Genomic DNA, 21,886 nt, shown 5'->3' with positions numbered 1-21,886 from the left:
GTTATAACTACATTATGTTTTGTTTTATTATCTCAATTGTGACAAAAATCCAATACAGCATAGATTTTTTTTGTGATGTATTGTTAGCGTTGTGTAACGAATCCACATTAATGAGTTCTTAATGAGGAAAATACGACCTCCACATCTTCCCTTTTGTGGTTACTATAAATTTTTGTATCAAGTCTGTATTGTCTGTGGAGAGGAGTGTCATGATTTGAGTAGTCAAACACAATTTTTTTAACCAACACCATCAATGTTTCCTTTATCCTGGCTCTGTTAAATCAAAATTATTATTTATTTGTGCTCTCCACATTGTGGATTATTGTGAGTCTTTAGATGATTTTTTTTTCTTTGACGACGGTGCATCTTTGTTGCACCATCTGAATACACCATATGTGCTTTTAAGAAGTCCCTTTGTGCAGTGTGACCTATTAGAATGTGATATTAAGAAAGGAAATAATGCCAGTTCCTTTGTATTTGACAAAAAATATGTAAATTATGTTTTATTGACCTTTGTGTAGTTGTGGGTAAACAACATCTGTGCTTTGGGTTGCAGTATTTTACAGTGTGACCTTTCTGCCATTTGCCTTATCAGCAGGTGGACAAATCTCTGGAGAGCCAGAGTGAGGGCTGTACTGGGCATGCCATGTAGATATATGGGCATGCTTTCATTTCCATGTGTTAACTCCGCACCTCTGCAGGCAGTGCTAAATTCTCACTGCAGCTCAACTCCGCCTTTCTGAACGAATTACGAGTTACGAGGGTGGTGTCACAAAACCCAGAGAGTGAGAATAATTACCCCTGCAAGGAGAACAATTCATAACACTTTATGCAGACAATTTATGGTGTGGGCGGCACTATAGCTGCTTTATGACTGAACTGAACAAGAGATCAGAATAGACTCATGAGCTCACAAAAACGGACTGTTTTAATAACAGTGCCTCCATGGTGATTACACAACTGCAGAGCCCAAGAGTGTATGGGTGGTTTTCTCAGATAAGGTGCAAATTGGTGAAGGACATTGGATGTTGGGTCACGAGCTTAAGCTTTTCACGAGGATGGCTGGTTCAAAAAAAGGAAAATTTATTTTCTCTGAGCAGTGACACAAATAAACATGCAGAATATATTCAAATATTGCTTCAGTCAAGGGGATCTGTGCAGCCTAAAACGGAGGTGAGACGAGCTGCTGCAAGTTAAAGAAATATGGTGAATTATTGGAGGATGGTGTTTTATGTGTAATCATTGTTTTTCAGAAAGGTACAATGGGTTGCCAGGGGTTTGAGCCCATTTTCCCACCTCAGCTTTAATGAGGTTGGCCTCTGATGTCGCTTCCAATCAACCTCACAAATTATCTCAGAAGTTGTGCATGGCCAGTGGAGGTCAGTCAGGGTTTTTTATGCTAAATTCTAAAACTATGTATATATATATATATATTTACTGACCTCAGGAGCACTGTTGTGTAGCAGCATGAAAGAGCCTTCCACAGACTAACACATAATTTTATTCTCTGCAGCTTTGAGACTTACCTTAATTGGAACAAACCAAACCATGAAACGCACGGTGCACCAGATATGTAAATAACAGAGTCCACATCACTGATATAGTTTACTCTAGCTACACAAACTGCTTAGCAGTACTGCTTTAATCTGATATCATGCAGCAGCCACAGCAATGATAATAACTGATAGACTATTGTTTTTACAGCAGCTATTTTTGCACAAAATAGTGGGTAAACACATGTTATTAAAGAGAGCAATACTTGTGTGCCATTAGGTAGAAAACTTTAATTAATGGGATTAACAACATCTTTGTTAACCTAACATTTCATATCGTAATGTTCCTGTAAAAAACAAGGACTATTAGGCATTGGTCAGATGTGACCAGTCTGTTTCTTGTTCACTCTTATAATTATAACCAACCATTTGCACAAGCCAGTAATTCTAATAAGAATTTTTATGACTGCTGATACAAGTACAAGCAGTGAGAAAATTCTGCTGGGTTAGGTGTTTTCTGTAAGTTCGTGAAACTTTAAACAAACTTTAAAATTTTCTGTGTTATGGAAGAAAACTTTATATTTCATTGCTAAGCATTGTCAGGTGTTAGTTTTTATATATAGTTGGTAGGAATTTTAATAGAGTAGCTCAGGAGTCCACTCTACTCTACTATTCTGCCTGCTGAGTAGAAAATGTCAATGTTGGTGACTTAGCTGCTTAGAACTTGAATTATTAGAGAAAAGCCCCCACCAATGAATGACTAATGGTAACTTTGCTAACCTACAATGTTAGAAACCGTCTCTTCTCAGTCATTTGCAGTCACCTCCATTTTAGGCTGCACAGATGCCCTTGACTGAAGCAATACTTTAATATATTTTGCATAGTAATTTGTATCACTGCTCAGAGAAAATGAATCAGCCATCCTCATGGAGAGCTTAATCTGGTGACCCAACACCCGATGGGCTCCACCAATTTGCACCTTATCTGGCAAAGCCACCCATACACTCTCTGAGGGCTCTGCAGTTGTGTAATCACCATGGAGGCACAGTTATTAATACAGTCAGTCGTGAGTTCATGAGTCTGTTCTTATCTCTTGTTCAGTTCAGTCATAAAGTTGCTGTAATGCCACCCACACCATAAATTATCTGCATAAATTTTGACTCTTTGGTACAGAGGTCGAATCAATGATTGGCTGCAAAATGAACCCAAATTATCACTCCTCCTCCGCGGTGCTTGACTGTTGGTATGAGGTGTTTGTGCTGATGTACTCGCCAAACGTGGGATCGTCCATTATGGCCAATCTTCTTTCTCTGGTCTCATCTGTCCAAATAACGTTGTTCCAAAGTCTAGCGGTTTGTTCAGATGTGCAAACCTAAACTGTGCTGCCATGTTCTTTTTTAGAGAGAAGGGGCTTTTTCCTGACAACCCTTCCAAAGAAGCCATACTTGTTCAGTCTTTTTCTAATTTTGCTGTCATGAACTTTAACATTTAACATACTCACTGAAGTCTGTAGAGTTGAGATGTAGTTCATGGGGTTTTTGCAGTTTCTCTGAGCATTGCTGACCTTGGGGTGAGTTTTCTGGGACATAAAAATCTTTCTCACTGTAGAATGATGGGCTTCAAATTGCTTTGAAATGGCCTTATGATCACTTCTAGATTAATGGGTAGGCACACTTGCTTCCCTAAGATCATTGCTGATATCTTTCCTCCTTGGCATTGTGTTAATGCACACCTGAACGTTTCAGACCTGCAAACTGAAGCTCTATTTATCAAGTAAATTTGATTAACAGCCCCTGGCTTCTGCTTACCCTCTTAGTTCCTATGGAAGCAGTGTGGGTGTCCTTAGTTTTTGCATAGCGCTCTATGAAAAAATTTTTTTCCACATGACTGCATGCTATGTGGACAAAAAATAATTAAGAAGCTGACAGGTTCTTAATAATAACCATTACTACCAGTTTAAAACGTAGCTTGTATCCGGTGAGGAAAATTAAAGCTATCACATTGTGTCGTTTTTTTTCTCATTTTGAAAATGAGTCTTAGATTTGGTTCCATATTAAATTCAGTTTCAGTAGTTTCAGCTCCCTGCTTCTGTTGATGATCCTCTGACTGTCTTCCTTCCCGTGCAGGCTTCCAGCTGTGATGACACGGAGATCCCTGATGAAGTGAAGTTGATCGGCTTTGCGCAGCTCAGTGTTAGTTGATGCTCTCTTCGTGACTGCAGCAGGTGAGACAGGGAAGACAGTTCAGGGCAGACAGACTGAGGAACACTCCACCACTTCCTGCAGTATCTTCCCTTCCTCACTTCCTGACTCCGCCTCACCTTCCCCGATGCCCATCTCTGCCACCACCCTCGTTAGCGCCGGCTTCCCTGCTTACTGTCCTATCTTTAAACTTAACGACATTCCACTGCCCAGCGCACAGCCGAGGAACCTAAAGATGTACTCAGGTGGCAAAAGAAGGTGATTAAGATGTAGCTTTGAATGTTCTATTTATTTATTTCTTGAACTCGTTTTTGTTTTACATCACATTACCTCTGTGTTCAGCAAAGCTCTCATTATTTATTGAAATGAGAAGGGTTTTTTTCTTCCCATGCTGATTTGTTGCCACAGTGAAAACAAATTTGCTTTGACTCACATCTCACAAACGCACTCATTCGAGAAGTTTCCCTGAGGTCTGTGTCAGAATGTACGATTACGTTAATTTATGGGAAAAAGCACATTTTCATAAGAACATAATGAATGTCAAAAGAGAATGAATTGTATTTCCATATTAAGACCTGTTTCACATTAACAACCATTTGCTTGAGTGTGCAGGAAAAAAAAGGAGACCTGGATGCTACTGTGTATAATTTGCTGCTCTCAACAGTGTTAATGCTTCAAAATGCTAGAGGTGCCTTGTTCATTTTTCTGTGCCTAAGAAAGTAGTCGATAAATGAGACCGCACAAAGAGGGGGAACCTGCTGATTGCCATTTCACCAGTGTATTATTCCAGCAATGACACAATTCAAGTGAAGTATCTTAACTTAATGAGGCAAGCTAAAATGCACTTTTGGGCTGAATGCGTGGACCTGACAAACAGATGCTTAGCCCCGGGAGACAAGTTAATTTATGTGCTTCTGTCGTCAGACGAACACACCGTAACAGGACCTGCAGTCATATAATCTGTTCTTGTTGATGGGTTTTCAGATGCTAATCAACAAAACACAATGGTTGAATTTCCTTGCTCTGTCCTGCTGCACTACAAAACTTTTTCGTTCCCCGAAACATCATAGTTACTAAAATGTACTGGATGACGATGCTTCTGAAGATGAAACCAAACGGCAACTGCTGAAAAAGTGACGAGCCATTTGTTTGTCCAAACAAGTCCAGTAGCTCTAAATTATTTTTTAGGTATTGAGGTGGTAAATATTAACTTCTACTAAATTCTTTATTTTATGAAGTAATTTATTGTGTTTTCTATGTACAGTTCTGTGTACCATTTCAACATATTACCCCTGTTCCTTCTGTAATCAGCTGATGTCAAGTTTCGGATTAAGAGCAACCAATAAAGAATTGCTATGATTTAAAAACAAGTGTGTGAAGTATTTTATTTAAAAAAAAAAAAATCTGTCAGCTGCTATTAGAATGAACCTCCTACACTTCAATCGATGTTTGTTTGTGATTGCAAAGGAGTTGAATAATTTACCATATTTCTGCAAATATACGTTTTAAACTAGAAATCTGAATTCATAAATATAAAATGCACAGTTTTACATTTTAATACACAAAAAGTATAAGTTACTGTGGCATAATGTGGTCTGGTATGACCAGTTGTTTATTTCTGTTAATGTTACAAACCTATACTACAGAATATCTGACATCATATAGTGATCTGCCTGGTTTTCTAGCTAAATAAAAAAAAAAAATAAAAAACCTTAATGTAGACATGTTAAAAACAAACAGTTCTTGCATACACATAAATTATACACTCACCGGCCACTTTGTTAGGTAGACCTATTCAGCTGCTCACTCAAACATCTAATCAGTCAGTTGCATGTCAGCAGCAGTTATGAGCATCAGAATGTGAATTTATAAGTGACTTTGAACATGGCATGGTTGTTAGTACCAGATGAGATGGCCCGAGTATTTCAGAAACTGCTGATCTACTGGGATTGTTCTTGCACAACCATCTCTAGGGCTTAGAGAGTAAAGTCTCGAAAAGAGAAAATATCCAGTGAGCGGCAGTTCTCTGGATAAAAATGCCTTAATAACCAGAAGAGAGTGGCAAAACTGCTTTAAGCTAAAAGAATGGCTACAGTAAGTGAAATAACCGCTGGTTAAAACCAAGGTATGGAGAGGAGTGTCTCTTAATGTTGGACTTTGAATCAAATGGACTAAATCAGCAGAAGACTATATTGTGTGACGTTAATGGATCCAATAAGTCTCAATTTCTGCTACAACATTTGTCAGCCCTTTAGTACCAGCTATGCTAAACCATTTCCTGACCATGTCCATGTCTTTATGACCACAATGCACAAAGCTTGGATCATATCAAACTGATTTGTTGAACATGACAATGAGTTCACTTTACTGAAATGGCCTCCACAGTCACCAGATCTCAGTCAAATAGAGCACCTTTGAGATGTGGTGAAATGGGAGATTCACATCATGAATGTGCCACTGAATATTCTGCATCAACTGTGTGATGCTATGATGTCATTATGGACCAAAATCTCTGAGGAATGTTTTCAGCATCTTGTTGAATCTGAGCCACAAAGAATTAAAGCAGTTCTGAAGACAAAAGGCAGTACTAGCAAAGTTTACCTAACAAGTGCCATGGGTGTATGGATTCCAGTTCTTTAGATATTAGCTCTGGTGAGAGCTTTGGTATAGACTAGGCCTGTAACTGGTTAGAATAAGGAAGGGTTTTTTTCTGCTATTTTTATTTTTATTTATTTATTTATTTTTAAATCCCAACTTTGCTTACATTGAGAGAAGGTTGGGTTGAAGATTGAAAGAGGAAGGGGTATAGACTATGATGTAACCTTTAATATGCCTATGATGATGCTACCCACTCTTTTTCTTTTCTTTTTCACTCGCTTTCCTCTTTTTATATAAGTCTAATAAATAATTGATTACAAAAAGCAAACTGCCCTCCACAATACAAAATCTCTAAAAAAAACAAAAAAAGCCAATAAAGCTGCAACCCTTCACCACCCGCCAACTGATGAAACTGGAAGAAGGCACTGAGTAAAAGCAGTATTATAACTTTAATTATTCAAGTATTTGTTTTTTAATATAAAAAACATACAATATATAACAACAACCCCTTATGGGATAGATGGTTTCACAGTAGATGCCACATTAGCTTATAATACTACAAAACCTTTGAAAGAAAAATAAAAGGAAAAGGAAATTTGGCTGTGAACGCCACGTTGTTCAAGAGACAATGTTCTCGATGATGTCAGAAGCAGTTCTTCCATAATTACTGATACGCCAGATACATATGATAATTCATCAAGTCGGTAATGGTCTTAGTTACAATTAAACTGATACTTGTACGACATGATGCTGCATTTCTCTTGATGTGTGGAAGAGGCTGATGAGCTGAAATAGCTGATGATATACAGCGTACATAACCAAGAGCAGCAGCTGCAGTAATGAGAAGCTGATAGCTGAAACACATAATTACCTCAAGAGTGAAAATGTCAGAGTGGGAAAACAACAAAATGCATCTAAAAACTGAAATATACATACAGCTTTCTCAGAGAAATAGGTGGTGAAATGAGGACAAAATGTAAACAAAAACATCAGGAAAATTCGAGAAAAAAGACTGATTAACTGTGTGAGTTGATTAAAACCCAAACATTTGGCCTTATAAATTCTTTTCATGCCAAATTATCCTTTCAGCTTCCGTTAGATGATTGATAATTGACTGCAGCCTGTTTTCAGCTTTGTAAGATGGAAAAGTGAGAGCACAGCATGCGACCTGGTTTTTTTTTTGTTTTTCTAATTAGAGTTACATTTGCATTCTTATTGTAAAAGAACTCTTCTCTCACTTCTAAGAAACATTTCTGAAGTGCATCATACAGGGATCTAATATGGTAAGTAGATACTTTATTGATTTCCACACATTTTTTTCTTTTGGCTTGCAATCCTTAGAGAAGGTCAGGCTTGCTCGGTCAGCAGCTGGTAGAGATTCAGTGTCATGCTCAAGGACACTTTAGAATAGAAAATGTTGCCGACTCAAACTGTTAGGCCACACTAATTAATGCTTAACGCTGATTGACTTAATGCCTTTAAAGAATAGTCTACGTAAATTGGACCTGGAGTACATGAACAAATTACTTTCACTAACAACACCCCATTTTAATTATGCATGAGAATACACACTTTACAAGCCTCATGCATTCATTAACAATCATGAGGTGAGAAATAGACGTAGATGGATGTTAATGAAAACGTCTGTCTTGAAATAGACTCGCAGCAGCCCTCTCAGTGTTTACATCATTCGGTGATAATATTTTAAATGGTGAAAAAGGCAAAGAAAAAGGGAAAAATAAAGTTTTTTGTTTTGTTTTGTAAGTGTCTCTCGTGTCCCCTAACATCTCAAGTGTTTCTTGCTGGACATGTCATTCCAAATACGGTGCATCTCCTCCGGGGAGATCTGGTGGACGGTGATAACCCGCCTGTATCTGCAGAGGCTGTAAGCCATTTTCCAGTGATTAAAACCACTGTTCTGATAAGGGTGTATGCCCAGCTTTCGCAAACACAGTCCCACATAGACATCCTCCAGGTGCAACAGTCTTGTGTGTAATGAAGTCTTGTAGATTAGCTCAGCTACATCTGCTGAGAACACGTAGCCAGTGCCCGAGCAGAAAGGTGGGTATTTGCTTTCCGGATACAAGTCTCTGGGCATGTACCACTTGCTGCGCATATCTCTAATGGGACCACCGTTTATTACGTAGCCAGTGAAATATCTCCTCCTTGGTTTGGTGTTGGGTTTCAGGAGCTTGTAGATTAGATTGTCCATGTTGACAAAGATGTCACTGTCTGTCTTCATGACATACTGTGCTTTGGGGCAGAAAGTCGCCACCCAGCGCATTCCCATCATGGTCTTGAGGGTTAGATTGTGGTAGGAATCGATAAAGTCCTCCACCACGATGTCATGGAAGATCTGACTCTCCTGTTCCACCATCTGGTTCAGCACAGCGTCCGTGTTCCTGCCCAGCAGAAAGATCGTGAGGATGCGGACGTCGCCGAAGGTCGACTCATCGCCCCAGGTCTCCCTGATGGCCTGCCTCGCATCGAACTCTTTGTGGGTGGTGCTGATGAGAATGACCAGAAAGGGCGTGACGCTTTCGCACTTCTTGGGCTCATTGATGACAAACTCAAAGGCGTGTGGGTTAAGGGGGCGGGTGCGGATGTTGTTGAAGGTGATGTTTTTATGAGGTTTCACAGTCTTCCGTATAGGCACTGACATGTGGCCAACGTACGTGGACGTCGGGCGAGTTATACTCAAGTACCACAGAGCGCTCGCCCAGCAGACCACTGTCAACAGGTATAAACATGACACTTTGGAAGGCATTATGCTGCATTTAGGTGTGTTTTAATGAGTAGGATCTTATAAGGCTTTCTTTCCATTAGTGACGTTTCACCTGGTGAGGCAGCATTAAGCTGCTCCAGCATGCGGTTTGACATTAATGGTCAGTAATGGATTACTTCAGACAGAAAGGATCTTTTTTGGATTTTAAAGCACTTTAAAACTGTTTGGACGTCCACCTCCCTCTTTGTGACACTGCTGCTTCTCCATTTACATCTGAAAGAGAGCGAGAGAAAGAAAACATGAGTATAAAAAAACGATGTGTCCCTGAAAATCTTTAAATGAAGTTTGTTTCAATCAGCTGAACTTAGTAGAAGCATTTCCCACAGCGCAGACTTTGTTATCAAGAACAATTCAAATAAATGAGGAAATGCTGCTGAGCCGCTCAAAATCACTCACTAGATGATTTCTAATTTGTATCTTTGTAAATCAAGTTGGAGGAAGAAAGAAAAGTACTTGGATGAACTCAATATCTAATAAAAAATATCACTGCAGCAAATATGTGGGATAAATTGCGAATCATCTGCCGTCTGGAAAAAGCGAATCATTGTCAGGCACGTTTATTTTCTGCATTGTTAAAACTCACTTATTATTCAGTGGAAACGCACATGAGTGTGAGAGTTTTGTGAATGCTGTGTATCAGGCTTGGTATAGATCAGGTGAAATGTTGTGATTGTGTGATCACGACTGTCACATTTTGAATTTCATGCATATTTGTTTAGCACATTAGTAAAAGTCAGATCTCTTATATTACTTAGGGCAAACGTAACTATTATTGATCAAGTACGACCTTAAAACCACAGGCAGATGAACTGAATAACACTTTGTCACAATGCAGTGCTCTGCTGTGAAACCTTGGTCCTGGCAGTCATTATGTAGGTGTTTCTTTAATACTCAGCATCCACTTAAAAATGTTGCGGACTAAGCTTCAGGGCAGCAACTTTCCCCAGGAGGACAATGCACCCACAAACACACCACAAACAGCCCAAGGCTAGGTCAGAGATGTTTCAGCTTCATGAGGGGACCTCGCCAACATGAGTCTGGTCATTGTAATGCCTAATTGGAAAACTCCCCTACAAAGAAAGGCTTTGCACTAAGAATACAAAAGTGTGATAAAAGCAAAATGTACAACAGTATAGTTTTCAACACTATTAGATTATAACACAGTAGCTAATCCAATGACAGTAAATCATCAGCAATAGTTCATAATCCTGCAATAGACTGGTCTAGTCCCCCTGAGACCCTGAAATAAATAAGTGGAGGAAGGTGGATGGATGGTAGATATTCTTAGTACAGCTCTAGCTGACAAGTATGGGTTGTTTATACAGCTCTTTTCTAGTCATACTCACCACTGAAAGGACCGAAAGTACTTACAACTCACATTTTTTAAATCATACATACAGGACCTTATACTATGCACTTCAAGTTCTTTACCCAGCTCATATCTATGGCCAATTTAAAATCACTAATAAACCAAACATGTCTTTGGACTGTGGGAGGAAGTCAAGGTACCCTTAGGAAACCCACACAGTGATGGGAAGACCAAGCAAACTCCACAAGCAAAAGCCTCAGCTGGAGTTTCAAGAAATGTCATAATCCCAGGCCTGTTTGCCCAATCTTGCTAAGTTGTTCTAAATTGTGATGGAGCTTCTAAGGGTTAATGGGATATCACGTTATTCTTGGTTTGAATATTAGTTTTTTTCACATGTTAATATTGGATTTAGCATTCTATTCTAAGTTGTATTAGTTTCCTCCCTCAGTGTTCCCCAGCTTCTTGTGTCAAGTCCCTGTGGTCTTAGAGTTTGTTTATGTCCTGTTTCTACAGTCGCGTCTGTCAATCTGCTTCCTCTGTGTTCGTCTCTGTCTCCCGCGAGTCTCTTTGTCTCGCCTCTGTCATGTCACTGTGTCCATGTCTCAGTGCTAGTGAATTCCTGTTTTTTTGCGTGACAGTCACTTGTGTGTCATGTTCAGTTTTGTTAGTCAGATTTAGTTCATCTGTGTTCCCTGGTGTATTTAATCTCCCTGAATTCCTTGTGTGTATTTAAGCCCTCTGTTTCCTTCTGTCCATTGTCGCAATCTCCATCATTCTGTGTGTCTCCCTCAAGTTTAAATCTCCTAGTTGATTATTTATTCCATTCCAAATTTCCTAGTTTGTAATTTTCCTTTAAGTCCAGCAATAAAGCTGCTTTTTTGAGTTGACTTTTTGCTTTAAGTCCTGCACATTGGGTCTATGCCTCAGCCTGCCACATACAGCGTTTCTTGAAAAGAACCCTCCTGCTGTGATGATGTGAGGTGGCAGTATGGTAGAAATATCAAGTGGACTGAGATGGAAGAAAAAAAAAAACATATATGAATCTGTCCTTAGGTACAGCACACCTGTATAAAATTTACTTCACGGACACCAATACAGCTTACATGGTTGAGAGGGTGACCCACATATCAAAGATAACTGCAGAGGCAGAGACTATTTCCCTTCTCCCCACTTTCCTGTCTACTCTCTGCACTACATTTAAGAATAAAGACTGAAAACGCCAAAAAATTAAACTTTAAATGTTTACTTCAGGACATCCGATCACTTTTTTTGTCTAAGCAGACAAAACAATGACACCTTTCATTCACTTTATTACTGTAACCTGAATTAAATACTTATGCCTGCATATCACTGAGCAACAGATCTTGTGCCATAATCTAAAAGACAGCATTTTCAGCATTCAGTACATCATCCCAGTGTGGAGGTTGACATTTCACAAGAGTAGAAAAATGCCCTTTAAAAAAAAAAAAAAAAAACTCAACCAAAAAGCAAAAGTATGCCTTACAATCTCTCTTCTTCTGGGGCTCAAAAGAGCTCTGGGGTTGGCAGGATTCTGCAGCGCGATATGGTGGCACAAAGGGAACACTGTGCCATGATAGGACCCTCCCCTGGGATGCCCCCTCCCCTGTTTTGTTCTGTGCTGCACAGCTATACAGTCTGCCTGCCACAGATGTCTTTCACTTGTTTATTTTCTGAGCAGTCATTCTGCTGCATGGACGCTGAGATGGAATTTGGCTGTCCTTTTGCGCAGGTGGCTGAGCTCCCTATAAAGGATATGTTAACATGTAGATCATGTCTCACAGCTTTTTGAAGCTCTCGCTGACTTTTCTTTTTGTTCAAGGTAGATCACACTACGCATTTCACAGGAGAATGGCCAAAATGCAGTAAAGCCCTATATACCCATCTTCAAAGCTGGAAAGCAGCCTGAGCAGACAAATATAGCCATAATGACATGACTTGAATTCCATTTACAAATAGAGCGTAATTACCTGCAGTCTATACCCTCATACAAAAGGACTCTTTTAGACTAAAAGACAACTGAGCCACAACAAAGAGCACACTTGCAAAACAATGTATTTTCCTTTGTAGAAAATAATCTATCAGATGAATTAGTGCTTTAAGGAAGATAAGCCTGTGAGAAATGGGCGCTATAAATGAATCAATAACAATTTTTTTGTTTAAACTCTGTGTGAGGGAAAACAAACTGTAGAAAAACAGTGTCACGAAATGGATTTTTACCCTGCAATTATTATGGTCAAAAATGAATGTTTATGATATAAACAAGACCCCAAAATGCAATGATAAAAAAGTAAAATTCATTTATAATGCTGTTTATTCTGTATATTGTTTTCAGCAAACTAATTAAATTTATGCTCAAAGTACAGGTGCATGCAGGTGGCAAAAGAGGTTGCAATCGTAGTTGTTCAAAAGAACAACTGCACAGTTATTTACAATATGCACTTTATTGACACAATAACACAGTTATCGCCAATACACGGCTGTGTTGACATCCCTACTTTATAGGGGCAGATCATCACTCCGAGGTCATCTTAAAAAAATGTGTTTACTCCTCACTTTCCCCTTGTGTCTTCCAGCCAAACTTATTTCTCACAATATTGGCTTGGTCCTCTTGTGAAATCACTGTTATATCTCATTGGATTTACAGTGGTAAACAGTTGTTCCCTTTAATAACACTTTACTCAGACACGAGAAATACACAGAGGCGTCAATATTTTCTCATCCCAGAGGAGGGACGAGGGTCATGCACAGGGAAGACAGTATAACAAGGCCAGGAACGAGGAATGGCTGTTTACTTTGGGGCTAATGACGCAGTGAAAACAAAGAGCTGCTCAAACACAAGGTGCATGTAGCCTTGCTCAGATGCATAATATATATCAGAGCAGGCTGATACAAAGCTGACACCTGAGTCTGATACCTTAAAATCTTATTCTCCAGACTGAAGCAAAGTCTGCCAGACAAATGAGGCAGTGGTTATGTGATTGTTCATTTCGCTGTAAAGCATAACCTCCACTGGCTTTTCAGAATAAAAATGTCTAAGCTGGTCTGCATCTCTTACATACCTGCACAGGACGAGATTAAATGACTACTAAATCTGTCCCTGAGTCAGACTGATACAGGAGAAAGTGCTTTTTAATACTAGTGAAAGAGTCAGGCATGAATTTAGGATTCTGAATGGCAAAACAAAAGAGACTGAATTTTATAATGCCTTGTTGCTCTATGGTTTGATAGTGTTTTAACCAACTGATAAATCACTTGTGTGCTGATGATGGTTGGGATGATTGTGCATCATTTAGTGCATCACTTAATCCACCTTTGTGGCTGAGATTAAAAAGTATATATGTACAAACAGCCAGTTTTCTTAGCCTGTAGAAAACTGCTGCACAGGTGATAGGCATGCAGATGTTAGGCCTGATTGTTAAACACAATCCAACCAAAGCACAATCTAATCTTAACGATCTTAATGAGACCCAGGGCAATTATATGCTTTCTGCTCTGCTGCAACTTCTTCAGCAACAGTTTCTAGAGAACATTTTTCTTTTACAAGCTAAAGTGGTAAGATAAATATTTAATAAAATAAATATTTTAAAGAATCAGAGTAAAATGCAGTATATATAGTATGCTTTTCTACTAAAAATACCCCAGAGACTGTTATAAGACTGTTGTGACATGATGCTTAAAAGTCATATTAGCAAACTTAAGTATCCACTTGTAACTTTAACACATATTGACAGATTGTCCTACAATTTTGTTTCTCAAATGGTTGCCCGAGGAATAATCTTTCTGACGCCAGTGATCATATCAAGGGTGACCCTGGAGAGGATCTAATGCTTTTATTTAGATTGTAACATAGCCCAAATGCACAGTAAAAGTAACAGTCCAAAATGTCAATTAAACACAAATCCAAAACACAGAAGCTTCTCAAGGTGAACACAGAGGGATGGATGACCCCTGCTGTTTGGATATTTAATTTAAAAAAGTAATTCTTTCAGTATGTTACTTAATTACTTGCTAGAGAGTGTAATTCATAAGTTTGTTGTTTTTCTTTCTGCCCATCAAGCAGATAACTGAAGAACTTTTGCTATGCAGGTAACCACATAATTGCAACTGTAATATAATTACTGAATTGATTACAGTAATGCGTTACATTTATGCGATACAGAAGAGTAAGGGAGAGACAGGACTATTTATACTCAAAGAGCTGATCTGGGAAAGGCCAACGGGTGATGTTCACGAGACACAGGTGAAGTAATCGGGACAACTGGGGGAGTGAACATGCTCTGAACACGCATACAATCAGCTGGAGACATGATGGCCGAGTAGTGACTCCAGTTATACTTCTTTGAAGTCCATTTGAAGCCTGCTCCGTGTGAGCATGCATTGTAATGTAAAATCACTGCGGATGGGTCCACCTGGCCACAAAAAATTGCCAGGCATGCAAGTACACTATATATACCACATACATAAAGAAATGGGATCACACGTGATAATCTTTCAGTTCAGGTGCGTTCAGTCCCATTACCACACGCATATAAAATCAAGCACCTGGCCGTGCAGTCGGCCTCTACAAGCATTTTGTGAAAGAATGGCTCATTCTAAAGAGCTACGTGAATTCGATCATGGTACTGTAACAGCTAGTTCAAAAAATGTCTTCCCTTCTTCCCTCTGTGATCCGCTGTCAGTGGTTTTATTGGAAACAAGGAGGCTTTACAGTAGAAACCCCAGCAAATCAGCCACGAAGCAGCAGACAACCTAAAGTCTAGTAGTCTAGTAAGGCTCTGCTGATTCAAATCTCCTCTGATGTTAACATCAGCACAAAAAACCTGTGCTGGGAGTTTCATGGCATTGGTTTCCATATATGAGCATCTCCTGCAGGTATGATGTGCAGGTGGTGCAGTACTTTTGTTCTTACAGTATAGTGTATAATCAACTGATCTAACTGACTAAAATTGTACTAGTCTAAAAGCAGCATTTTAGGCCTAAAAGCACCTGCCAAGTCTCAGACAAGGTATCAGCTCTAATGATAATGAAAAATGTATTTTAATCATGGGTGAGATCAGGATCCAATCACTGTACCAACAATATGAAGAAAAGTAATATTGAAGATGATGAGCACCATCTTTTAGATTCACACAGTTTATCCATATGAGTGAAGCCATATGTGGGTGTCTCTGCTTTTGTTTCTCTTGCTATAGCACGGAGCAGAGCCTCCAAGTGTGTTCCCAGACCTTTGCAGAGCTATTATTTCAAGCATTCTCCATAACATAGGATGTCACACACTGTCACAAATGAAATGTCCCATTCTGTGTGAACAGATTGGCCCAGTTGGCAGCAAGACAGTAAAATAAAATGGTCTATAAGGAAGGAACAGGTGCACACAGCTTCGTGTTTAGGCACTGAACCTTTAGGACATGAAGCACGACACAGAAACACAACAGGGAGGGGAACGGAGAGGGTGGCGGGGGGCATAATTAGCCTACACTACCAGAAGAGATTCAATTTATCGTGATTTATTATATCGCAACCAGTAAAATTGTATGAGGAGCAGGGCACAAAGACATTCATTCATCAACACGACATTTCTTTCTGCGAGCGTCTAGGTTGACTGTTTGGTGGACTAGTTTCTAAAAAGGGCTATTACGCACTCCTCTGCGCACAACAAAAATGTTTTGATTCATGGCCCCGTGACCATCTGTAGACAGGTCTCTAAAGTGTTTTTGCAATAACGACGTCTCAGAGCTAATAGATTGCCAGATTGAATTAACTGGTTCGTACAAAGCTGGAGTATTGAGGAGGGCCTGTGCCAAAAATTTAAATTGATTACTTTGGGTTTCATTTGACTTGACACTTTTCGAAAATTGCTAGTTATACTTTTAATGACATGTCACTCTAATGGCAGAACTTTGGACATAATAATATTATAATACATGCTTTACATTTTAATAAGAACATGCTCCTGCTTCTTATTTATTGTTGGTTGGATGAAGGTTGGATTTCTCCTTGTCCTGACCTGGCTAGTAACAAATTGAATGATACAGCTAATGAAATTCTGGTGACAGGACCGCCTGATGAAGCGGAGATGTGTGGAAAAATAATACGACTATTGTAGCACAGCAAGTGGTAAAACCTTAAATCTTCCTGCCCAGCAGTTTATTGGCAAAAGCCACATTTGCTTGCTTGTAACTGAGACTTCATCATCCTTGGAAAAAATGGAAGAGTGACCATGCACTCGTTTCAGGACTATTTATGTTTTCCCCAATTGAACCTCCACATTTTATGAGCCTTTTTTCTGGTTTTATTAAACATAAATCAAGCAAAAAGCTCTGCTGAAAAGACTTTTTGTCAACTATAACACTGGAACCCTTAAACATGAATGAGCCCATAAAGCTTTTTCATCACCCCGTCTCTATAAATGTTACATTGCAGAAAACTGTTGTGTACTGTAAGAGCTGCTCTTCTGGAAACACAGATGGCTTTAGTATATCAAGGGAGAAAACACAGACCTCTACTGAATAATGTGGCAACACCGATGACAACAGGCTTTAAATAAAAACACTGAATATGTGGAGCCAGTTCATTTATTTTCTTCATGTTTTTATGTTCTTTTTGCTTTGCTAAGCTACTACTCCTTTCCTGTTTTGATGCTAACAGATAAAGTGCATACATTATGAAGTTGTAATCACTCATCATGGATCATTCTGAATAGCAAGTTTGATATGAAATTAAATCACATAACTAGAATTACTCTTCTACTATGAAATAAACGAGTTATAAAATATGATTTTTGAAACTAAAAAGCTTTGAAAATTAAACTTTGTAATTAAAAACTTGCTGCAATTAAACAGTGGCACAGAAAAACATTGATTTTACAATATTATGTCTTTTTTCTTTAAAAATAAAATGTCACTTTGGGTTCTCACAAGTTTCACCTTCTCTTAATACAAAGTAAGATAACAGAAGCAATACATTGGCATCCATTGGGAAGTTGCATGCTCTAATTTACACTCATCTGTTTGTTTATCAGGTACGATTATTCATCTGTGAGTTAATGCAAATATCCAATTTCAGAAACTGCAGATCTGGGATTTTCCCACACAACCACCTCTGGGGTTTACAGAGAATAGCCTTAAAAAAATATCCAGTACGCAGCAGTTGTAGATGATGTCAGAGGAGAATGGCCAGGCTGCTTTGTTCTGATAGGAAGGACTTGTTACTCTGACCGCAGAAGACCACACTCTGCCTCTCCTGTCAGCTGAGAAAGGAAACAGTTTAAACAGGCTCTACAAAAATGGACAACAGAAGATGAGCCCTTTAAAGCCTGAACCATGAAATAATTGCCAGAAATTTCAATATTTCTTTTCTCTTGAAAAAAGTGTGTATTTATTCAACCTTCTGATTAAATGAAAGAAATAAATAAATATTCATTTGAATATATGAGTTTACATTTTTATAGTATTTGTTACTTGTTTTGCAATTTATTTTGGGTTTTTTGGGGTGAAAAAAAATCAGTGATCATGTAGAAGTCTTAAAAAACTCACAAAAACTTATGTATCAAATATCACTTGGTTTTAAAGAGTTAGAAGAACGTTGCCTGGTCTGATGAGCCTTGATTTCTGCTCTAACATTCATATGATAGGAGCAGAACTTGGCATTGGTCAGTGGTTCAGACTTTTAATGGTGTGGGGGATATTTTCCTGGCACACTTTGGGCCTCTTACTACCAACTGAGCCTTGTTAAATCACAACAACTTACGTGAGTGTTGTTGCTGACCATGTCCATCCCTTTATGCTCACAGTGTACCCATTTTATGATGGCTACTGTCAGCAGGATAATACGCCATGTCACAGGGCTCAAATCATCTCAAATTGAGATTAGAGAGCAGCAACCAAGACTCAGTCACTGAACTGACCTGGTCTCTGTGTCCCTTATCTGTTAAATAAATCTATAGTGCGAAAGCCATGAAAAAATCAGTTGCACCTGAGGCTAAGCGAGCTGATGAGCTCCTGCGGGTCAACCTCAGTGCAATAACTGCTAAATGACGTGTCAGGAACTGATTTTTAACCTAAAAAACTTTTTTTTGTCAAATAACAAAGTATATACAACCCTAACATGCACATAGCAAATAATACATAGGGGGAGAGGATTGTTAGAGTTTAAAATCAGATGAACACAAGAATCAGATTCTCTATTTTCCACAGACTCTCGCCTTTATTGCTTCCTGACTGAAATATTAGTGGGATGCTGTCATTTACATATTTTATGCTTAGGGCTTCATCTAAATTGTGTTCTGCTATTATAGCAAGCCAAACACTGGGGGGAAATCTATACAGGCAATCAAATAAGTGATGCAACATTAAGCTGAATGAAAACTTTTGATAAATTCAAAACATAAACAGGATTCACTGTTACTTTATTCAGAAGAGGAGAGATAATATCGTATGGGTATATTCTTAACTTGAAGTAAATGAATATATTAACAAATACTAATAAGACTAACTGCACTGTAAAATGTAATATTGTGTTTAATTAAAACTATTAAATAGGCTGAACTCAATTTTTATCAATTTGTTATTAGAACTCAATTTAAATAAGTTACCAGTACTTTTTATGCAAAAATGCTGATAAACTCGATTAATTTGAGTTGTCCTAACTTAGAAAAAATAAGTAAGCTGGAAGTTTTGCTTCTCAGGGCGGAAGGATGAAAGATGTGTTTTGAAAATGCCACGTGACTACCGTTCTCCTCCCTCCCGGATCAGTCCGCATGTTCATGGCGCCAGCATTTGTTATGGAATATATTGAGCAAACCTGGAGATATTATTGTTGTCATTGCTGTGGATCTTTACTGACTTGGTGAGTAAATGTTTACTCTTATTCAGACTGATTTTGTGGCTTCTCTTAGTTTAGCACCAGGTTTAAAATCTTGCTAGCTAGTTAGTGTTAGCCTAGCGTTGCTGCTGCCGCTGGGCTCATGTTACTTAAAAATTAACACCACAGCCTTAAAAACCTTATATAAAACTATGTCGGTGATTTTTTTTGTTGATTGTTTGAAATAAATAAGTGAGATAAGAGCCCAGACAAAATTCTTTGGGAGGTGCAGCCGTTAGGGGTAGGGTGGGGTGTGGGGGGTGGATAACGGAGCTCTCCGAAAACGTGGAAGCACTTTTGCAAATATGTGATATTTTGATAAATTAAGTAGATATTTGAGCATTACTCAGCTACATTCTCGCCTGAAAATATGTTAAAAGGTTATTTTGTGACCCAGAAAGGGTAGTCTGGTGAAAAAGAGGATCGCATTTGTCGGCTGCGGTTGTCGGAGCCTGTGCGCACTTGTAAGCGCGGCAATGGCGGAGGAGCACTGCTGAAAAACTTATTACTTTTTCTGGGTCACAAAATAAACTTTTAAGATATTTTCAGGCAAGAATGTAGCTGTGTGAATTTCAAATATCTGCTCGATTTATCAAGACATCACATATTTGCAAAAATGCTCCGACGTTTTCATGCTTTGTGGCAGCTTTAGAACATCTGTGGCATCTATTAATGTCAAATCTAGCCTTTATTTAACATCATAAGCAAACTCTATGTTACAATGATTGCACAGCCATTAAGGATCAAATCAGTTTCTGAAAAATGTTCTGTTTTTTCTCCCTCTGCTTGCTTCTTACTGTCTTTGAGGCTCGGGACCAGCACTCCTGTTGTTGGACAGAAAGACATCAGTAAGTATTTTGGTTTTCCAATATATTAGCAACTGTCAGTGACATTTATATTAATCAGGCTGAACTTTAATCATACTTTAGATCAGCCTGTTTTACTTATTGTTTTGTTTGTGCTTTGGTTTGGGGAAGTTGTTTCTTTACTGATCTTTTCCTGTCTTCTGTTATTAGACTTGAGATATGACTGCACTATGCTGTTGCTGTGACTCCAGTTAATTCTACAAGACATGCTGTGTAAGTAAACAAACAACAACAGTTTGGTCTGCATTTCTTGAAAGATCACATCCCCCAAACTTAGTTTAGAGGATCTACACTGTATATAGTGAAGTCTGCAAGTTTTCTAACAGCAACAATTTGTTTTGTGCCCAAATCATTTTGCACATCATTAGAATGAAAGTTATTGCCCATGTTTGCATAGACCTTTTTAAAATGATGCTTTCATGACATTATTGTGTGTTGGGTGGTGGTCACGGCTATCCAGACTGACAATTTGGGACATTGAATGTCACCTCTCCGGTGGGGAGGGAGCCTGAGATTGTCTAAATTGGAGTCTGTTTTATACCAAATGCAGGAAAAAATGTTTAAGAAAGCAATTAAGTTCATGTTCCAAAAAATATGATTGTTTGCTTGCAGGACACCAGGAGAGATGAGTCCTCCATCACAGATGGTGTGGTCAGTGAAGGTGGTCACCTGCAGGTTCAAGCTCATTGCATCTCCAACCCACATCCACTGCCACTGTACTTAAGGGAAGTTAAAGACTTTCTTCTGCACCTACATTTGAATCACCTCGATCCATGACAGTCATTCAGGCAGTAATGCCTGGACTGGAAACAAGCCATCCTTAAAATATTACAACATTCCAGCTCATGTGTTGGAATGAAAAACGAATGTGTTGTTTAAATTAGAGACTGCACTTGTGACAGAACAATAAATATTTTATGTTGATTATATAAATAATGTAAGTACAAAACAAACTTGTGGTAGGCCTAAACTTATTTTCAGAATAATTACATCTGAGACTTTGTTTCGTTGTAACAGTGATGGCAATATAATTTTTATTCAGCAGAACAGTGTCCAGTATGTTGGCTGTTGTACTTTGTTGTGTTTGAAAATAAAAGTTGTGCTCATTTTAACATCATTACAAAAATTGTTAATTATTTTTAATCATATTCATGGTACCACAAATTGTTTTTTCATTTAGTTGAACTTGAAATGTTTGTCAGTAGGTAAACAATTAGTATTGTCAGAAAGTCAGAAATATCAAGTTATTCTTAATACTGCAGACTTGCAATGTATAAGTTGTCCTAACAGTCATCTTAAGTAAGCTTTACTTAGTTTTTTTGAGGCAACGAGTTTCCATAATTTTTTTGAGTTCTGGGAACTAACACGGCTGTGTACATTTTGAGTACAGTGTACTCAAAATGAGTAAGTTGCCCTAACTTGGTCATCTTACGTAAACTTGATCCAATTGTTTTGAGTTCTGGGAACAAATGAGCTTGTACAGAGTACTCAAAATAAATACGTTGTCCTAACTTAGTCATTTTTAGCTAAGCTTTACTCAATTTTTTTGAGGCAACGAGTTTCCATAATTTTTTTGAGTTCTGGGAACTAATTAGATTTTACAGTGTGATGATGATTAAATATACAATGTAAATGAGAGCTTGTTTTAAGATTGGAAGGCGGATATGTGTTTTTTTTCCCCATCTGCGTTATTAAGCTACCATTCCACTGGCTTGCTCCAGGTGAAATTACCAGCCTGTTTAAGCAGGCAA

General features: G+C 38.5%; 2 protein-coding genes across 3 annotated transcripts in view; one reads left to right on the top strand and one right to left on the bottom strand.

Annotated features, from left to right (window-relative positions):
* stk39 (serine threonine kinase 39) overlaps nucleotides 1-5,044 on the top strand; it is a 34,752-nt gene extending 29,708 nt beyond the window's left edge. For both annotated transcript variants that reach the window (XM_063496868.1, XM_063496869.1), the window contains one exon: nucleotides 3,620-5,044. In XM_063496868.1, coding sequence (XP_063352938.1) covers nucleotides 3,620-3,694 — 75 coding nt within the window. In that variant the 3' untranslated portion in view covers nucleotides 3,695-5,044. The remainder of the gene's footprint in view (nucleotides 1-3,619) is intronic.
* Nucleotides 5,045-6,538: 1,494 nt separating this feature from the next.
* b3galt1b (UDP-Gal:betaGlcNAc beta 1,3-galactosyltransferase, polypeptide 1b) overlaps nucleotides 6,539-21,886 on the bottom strand; it is a 62,936-nt gene continuing 47,588 nt past the window's right edge. The window contains exon 2 of the mRNA XM_063499633.1: nucleotides 6,539-9,290. Within this exon, the coding sequence (XP_063355703.1) occupies nucleotides 8,073-9,059 (987 nt within the window). The 5' untranslated portion in view covers nucleotides 9,060-9,290 and the 3' untranslated portion in view covers nucleotides 6,539-8,072. The remainder of the gene's footprint in view (nucleotides 9,291-21,886) is intronic.

This window comes from Pelmatolapia mariae, linkage group LG16_19, assembly GCF_036321145.2.
Source record: "Pelmatolapia mariae isolate MD_Pm_ZW linkage group LG16_19, Pm_UMD_F_2, whole genome shotgun sequence".
NCBI lineage: Eukaryota > Metazoa > Chordata > Actinopteri > Cichliformes > Cichlidae > Pelmatolapia > Pelmatolapia mariae.
The sequence above is the reverse complement of the archived record's forward strand: the minus strand, read 5'-3'. Positions and strand labels throughout refer to the sequence as shown.